This window comes from Gavialis gangeticus, unplaced genomic scaffold (assembly GCF_001723915.1).
Source record: "Gavialis gangeticus isolate Ggan-Ray unplaced genomic scaffold, GavGan_comp1, whole genome shotgun sequence".
Classification (NCBI taxonomy): domain Eukaryota; kingdom Metazoa; phylum Chordata; order Crocodylia; family Gavialidae; genus Gavialis; species Gavialis gangeticus.
This window is the reverse complement of record NW_017729002.1, coordinates 19,190,005-19,196,515: the sequence shown is the minus strand read 5'-3', so window position 1 is coordinate 19,196,515 and position 6,511 is coordinate 19,190,005. Positions and strand designations below refer to the sequence as shown.

At 48.3% G+C, this 6,511-nt stretch overlaps 1 protein-coding gene across 4 annotated transcripts in view; it reads right to left on the bottom strand.

Annotated features, from left to right (window-relative positions):
• CUNH16orf71 (chromosome unknown C16orf71 homolog) overlaps positions 1-6,511 on the bottom strand; it is a 250,942-nt gene that overhangs the window by 239,170 nt on the left and 5,261 nt on the right. For 2 of the 4 annotated variants that reach the window (XM_019507573.1, XM_019507574.1), the window contains exon 1: positions 3,732-4,939. In XM_019507573.1, coding sequence (XP_019363118.1) covers positions 3,732-3,878 — 147 coding nt within the window. In that variant the 5' untranslated portion in view covers positions 3,879-4,939. Of the gene's footprint in view, positions 1-3,731; positions 4,941-6,511 lie in introns of those variants that run through there. The other 2 variants (XM_019507572.1, XM_019507575.1) reach the window with 2 other exon arrangements.

Genomic DNA, 6,511 nt, shown 5'->3' with positions numbered 1-6,511 from the left:
CCCCCCCCCCATGGCTAGGCCAATGTATCCCATGGGGTCCCTCTCTGCCCCCTCCCGCTCCAGGGCTCCTGGGCTGGGGCCAATGCACCCCCAACAATGCTGTGCCTTCTCCAGCACCTGGAAACCCCACGCTACCATGGCATCCCTATGAGGCCTCCTCCACCCCTAATAGCCTCACCCAGTCCTCCAGTTAAACAGTAAACATAAAAGACAAAGCCCCCAGGCTATAACATAAAGCTAAAACCATCCAGTCAGAATCACTACCTGGCAAAATACTCCAGCTCATGGCAGCAACCTGCAGATACTCATGCAGCCAAACCTTGGCCTTCTCTCTGCACAGGCCAAGCTCCTCACTCCTTGGCTTCCAGAGAAGGAACTGACCTCATGGCCTCATGCTTGGGCTTAAGAAGGGGCCAAGCCCTGCCCCTTCCTGTCAGCTGATCCCCTTGGTTCCCCTAGCAACCAGCACCTGTGCTGCTCTGGAGACTGGCAGTTGCGCCTCCCCTTTCTCACCACTAGGGGCCTCTCTTGAGCTATCCCTGTTCTCAGGCGCAGGGCACCCAAGTGCTCTGCGACAGGCCTATAAGCCTGTTTTGAGATTAGGACCCACTGTGTAAATGATCAGTAAGATACAATCCCCACTCTAGGGAGCTTGCTGTCTAAACAGATAAGAGAGATGCAGGAACACAGAGACGGGATCGGACTTGCCCAGACTGGTGAACAGTAGAGCCAGGAGCAGAACCCACATCATCATCTGAGTGATAGTCTAGTGTTCCATCCTCTAGACCTGGCTGACTTCTAAGAAGGTGATTAAGGCCCAAATTGGCAGTTCTAGCATCTATGCTATTTACAAGAGCTTCTCCGTATTGCTAAGCTGCACCCTAAGGTCCTTGTTATACCTTACACTGTGAGCCACACAAATGCTAATTGGTGTTAATGCTAGCTCCAGTTTGAAGCAGTCACGTTTCAGGCCAGCAAGGGCTGGGAGGACTGAAAGATAAGAATCCCTCCTCTCCCCCTCCCTGCCCTATTCTGGGCTTCCCCCCACCCCCACGGGCTCCCTGGGTCCCCTCTCTATCCCCAGGGGTCTCTCCTTTCCCTTTGGGGTTCACCCCTGCCTCCTGTCTCCCACAGCCCCCAGGGCATTACTTATTTGTGGGTGCCTGTGCTGTCTGTCCCAGGGAAGCAGGTAGGAAAGAGTTAATCTGCTTGCCCAGCTGACACTGCTGCCTGGATCCTGCACCTCTGGCCCAGAGAGCAGCAGGAGCTGCAGTAGTGGTGACTGGGCAAGTAGGTTAACCCCCCCTGCCTGCTCCCTGAGTAAGCAATGAGAGGGGGGGCATAACCAGGGATCTGGCATGCTGGAGAGGGTAGAGGGGCAGTGGGCCCAATCCAGGCCAGTGGGAGATGGGGGACAGGTGGAGTGTTTACATTAAGTTGTAGAGTGGTTACACTTTAGCGTAGGGGTAGGTAACCCCCAGCACAGGTACCAGAGTGTGGCACACAAAGGCATTTTGCTTGGCATGCATGCCTTGAGGCAAACAGCAGGGAAGGGGCCAGGGCTGCACTGCCACAACAAGGACTGGCCCCTTGTAGCTCCCCTGCCATCTGCCCCTAGCATGCCAACTTTTTATAAGTTGAGGTTGTGGGTGTTTTTGGCACTCTGCCCAAAAATGTTGCTGACCCTTGCCTTAGCATAACACGAGCTGGGTAACAGAGATCAGAGAGAACTTAAAACTAGCTTCAGTTGTTAATGTGTGGACAATCCAGATATTAAGAGCTCCAGGAGCTGCCCAAAATTACCATGTTACAAGGCCCTAAGTTGGAAATGATTTACGTTGAGCATTATGCTAAGCCGTAAAAGGCAAGGTTTTTTCCCCAATCAGCATGGGAAAAAAGGTTTTTCATATTATATTTGCATTAAAAAAAATAATTAAATACAGTATCTGTCATTAAACTCCTGCCAAAAGCAACATGTGCTCAGTAATGGAAACCAACTTTGAAGCTGATTAAAGGTAACCAAAATTGAGTGCGTTTATAAAACACGTGGCCCATATTGGGAAAACATACTGAAGCACAGCCCATCTGAGTAAGATATATGATAGTGCCCAAGGCACACAGTCCCCTTCCCCCCAGCGCTGACTCTTTTTCAAATCATGAGGAGCCACTACAATGAATACATTTTGACTTCCTCTTCACTCCCACAGCTGAGCTGTGTCTTTCTTTCTCATTTTATAGAATCATAGAATGATTCCTATTTCCTCACCAGTCTTAAATGTCTGGTGCACATCACCAAATGGGGCCCCAAACAGTTCACTCAGAATCCCTATGTTGCCCCTTCTCTCAGCCTTTCACATAAGATTACTGCTCAGTGCTACAGTCTGAGTTGTGGGGTCACCATGGCTTGAAACGCTGTTTGTTGACTCTGGTGGGGTCCAGCCCAATGAACTAAAGGGTAAAACGTGAGCCATTTTGTGGGGTATTTTTTGCAATGGTGTGTATATATAGGTACAAAAGTGCTGCTTAAAAATGTGCTTATGGTATACCTGTGTTAAAACTTGCAGCAGTTCAAAAAAAAACAAACAAAAAACCTGACCCCTGCAGATTTATATTCCTTGTTGTAGCAGGGGGAGGGGGACAAATTCAAGGCAAACCTCCAATAATTAGGATTTATACCTGGAGAATTATAACAAGATTATAAATTTTCCATCTATAGAATCTAATTATTGGAGGGTAGTCTTATATTTGGGTGAATACAGTAAGTAGTCTCCAAAATGAAAGTTCTGATCTGGACGGAAGGACATTAATACTCAGTCAAGGTCTCAAAGTCACAGAGCACATCGCAGAATCCACAGCTAGCACTGAAAGTGCCTTCTCCATATCAGAACAGAGCTGATCCAGGAAAGCAGAGAAGAATGCTTATAATTTTTTCCACCCAGGCTATATCAGCCTGTCAGTAGAAGCCTTCAGGCTGCCAGCTGTTAATAGGCATCCTTTCTTAAGCACTAAAAACACTGGGGGGGGGAGGGGAGGGAGGGAAAACTAACAATGACACTACCCTGTTCATACAGGGCTTTTCATTCGTCAGTCTCAAAGCACTTTATAGACAGGAAAGTAAGTATCATTTCCCCTAATTCAGAGACGGGGAAACTGAGACAGAGGAGAGGCAAAGTCACAGTCATCAGTGGAACTGCTCTCCTGACTCTCAGCCAGATACTTTTTGAGTGGACCAACTGTCTCCAGAAGAGACTATTTCCATGATCATTAGCCCTGGAAAAACATAGTCATAGGCCTACTGCCAAACTAGTAAAGTGTTAACACCACAGCATGCTGAAGGATAAAAACAAAGGGAATTTTATATCAGTGTAATTATTTCCTTATCTCATACTGTGTTTTTAAATTGGGCAGGTAACCATACCATGGGATCTAAATCTGTGATGAGCCAAGTGCCCTCAACTCCTAATTTTTTCAATGAAAGTGGAAGGATCCCAGCACTTGGCAGAAATCGGGCCCATATTCCAGTTTAGTATGCTCAAGAGAATATAATGAAGCAGACAGGAACAGCATTCTGATAATTATACAGGTAAGAGGCTTATGGACTAATACAGGCTCCACTGTTCAGAGCAAACAAGTGTCTCATTGCGAAGAACTGGCTACTCAGGAATTCCATTAGCATTCAAAGAACTCCTTCTGGAAGACAGAAAGGAAGAATGCTGCATAGCAAAACTTACCAATGAAGTGTCAGAGTCCAGAGATGGAATTTGGTCTTTCACTGCAGAGAGTATAGCTCCCCACTGTAATGTTCTGCAGCCCTGGAAAGGAGTTGGAAGATCCTCAGATTGGCCCTCCTTATCCTTGCTTTGTCTTTCCGATGCCATTTGAAACAGCTTCCATGCAATCAAACTCAAATGCAAGAGGAGCTTCAGAGCACGTGTCTCACTAAAAAACCCCCAAAAACGTCATCAGTACAAAGTAGGAATGGATCCCACATCCATTAAGCAACAGCTTAATTCTTGGCTGTCCTGTACTTTGAATTACTATGTGGTCAGCACTACCCCAACAGTACAGATATTGCCTGCACTACAGTATATTATATAGAGCCTTTGCTTTCCACCTGACTCCAGTTAGGCTGATACCTTTCTGCTCCCCACACCAGGAGGCAGCCAAGGGGCAGTTCATACCCTGAAAAAATTTAGAGCAGCCTCAAAGATGCTCCTAATCAGGCAAGCTTATAATAACACCCTCCTACCCACCCCACTTGCCCCATACCCTAGAAAAGAGGCAGGGGACAGGTCGAGATGTTTCCATTCCACCAGTTAAATGTCCAGTAAAGGATCCTGTGCCTCCCCCCTAGCAACTGAAAGCTTTAACCATGGATTATGCTGCTGGAAATGCATAAAAGCCAAGTACCTGATATTTCAAAATGTTTATGAAAAATGAACTCTTTCCTTACTTCTTCCCAAATATACATGTGGAAAAAATAGGTAACAAAGGGGAGTGGAGTCTGCTGTGCTGCTTGGATCATTCTAATGGGGAACCCTTTCTCTTTCAATTTCTTGTAATACAATTATATGACTTCCAGAAGGACTAAAAATGGGAGTAAATCTGTCCCAACTGAAAATAGAAGTTGGATGGCTTGTGACTGCAGAGTTTAGTCAGTGAACTGATCACTCTTATTAAATCATTCATCAGTTTGCCTTTGCCATTCCCCCTGACAGACTGCTTAGCATGCACAGAGTGGAGGTCATTCTTGGTCCAAATGAATTTACAATTTAAACTGTGCAAAGCGAGCAATGTACCTTTGTGAATGCTTTCCACATACCATCCACTTAATATCTCTACTTTATTCATATAAGAGTGTTTGGGATTGGATGGCATCAAGAAGCCTAACTGGATTCATGGTAGGTGAGGACAGCTGAGGACATACAAAATTAAAGGTCATTTGCAGAGAAGAAACAGGAACTGCTAAGTGCAGCTGCATTCCCTGGTACTTCTGTCAGTCTGAAAATGGCAAAGAAGTCAGAATGTCTCACTATAAGGCCCTTCCCTGGGACAGGTCTAATTGACACATGTTAAGAACATGGGCCTTATACCCACCGAGCAATGATGAGACAGCCCGCCCCCCCACCATTAATAGAGGGGGCTATTGGGTGCGTGTCAACTGAATTCGTGAGACAAAAGACAAAACAGGCACAAGACTTAAGGTCAAGGTTCAAAATGAGTGCACCAAGGGTCGACATGGGGCAAAGTAAATTGGACAGTGCCCACTAAACTTCAAATGAGTCCAAGGAGCTAGTGGACACTGCCCAGTGAAACTTTGCCTGGAGATGTGAAAAGACAAGGGAAAGGAAAATGGCTCAGCAGTGTCTGGGGCAGGACTGGGCGGGGGGGAGGCAGCCAGGACCTTTTTCCTGGTCAGACAGAGCACCAGCTTGCTGCCCTGGGATAGGAAACACAGGAACTGCTGAAGTGGATCAGACTAATGGTCCATCCAGTCCAATGCTACAATAACCAGCACCAGATACATGGGGAAAATGCAAACACTTCTCTCCATTACACAGATGCAGGACAATTTGCCCTTCTCACTGGGCCACTGCCATCCTCCATCCTTCAAGCTGAAGATTGCCTTAAAACCGTTTTTAGACTGGACATCAGGAAAAACTTTTTTACTGACTAAGTCTCCAGAGTCTGGAATAGACTCCCCCAGAAGCGGTGCAAGCACCTACGTTGGACACCTTTAGCAAACACTCAGCTGTTTATCTTGCTGGGGTGATTTGACCCCAGCTGACTTCCTGCCCCTTGGGCAGGGGGCTGGACCAGATACTCTCAGGAGGTTCGTTCCACCCCTAATATCTATGAAATTTATTAAACAAGAATTTGGAAGTTTAAGCTGTCTCCCAAAATGTACGCTAGCATTTACTACTATAATCCTGCCCATCACTCCATTGCACATCGCTACCCCATCCCTCTGCAATCTTGCTCAATTTTTGGCCTGGGCCCCACGGGGCAATGAGCTCCACTAGAGCTGCTCGCTGTGCTCAGCTTATTTATAGGGTTTGCATTTGCCACCGTCTAATTGCCGTGCTGTCCTGCACGTCTATTCCTTCCGAGCCTCATCGCAGGCCCTTCGCCAGCTCCTTCTTTAGTGTCCATTACTTGGATCACGTCCCCCCCACGGTTTGCTTTCCCAGGCAAACATGCCTCCACCGGCTGAGCTCACCGGGCCCGGCTCCGCCACTCTGCCCTCGCCCCCCGCGGGGCCGCAGCTGCTGACTGCTGGCTCCGCCCCCTCCTCACTCCGCCTATCACAGGCGGCCCCGCCCCGCGCTTCCTCGCTGTTGCCATAGTAACTAGCACAACCGCCGCTGCGGCTCCTGCGCGCGTCCCTGACAAACGACGCACGCGTCCCCTGCGCGCATCCCCCGCCGCGCCGCCATCGCCCGGCGAGGTGCTGCCGCCCGCCCGCTGCCAGCGGCCTCCAGCCCCAGCTCAAGACGCACCGCCGCGCCCC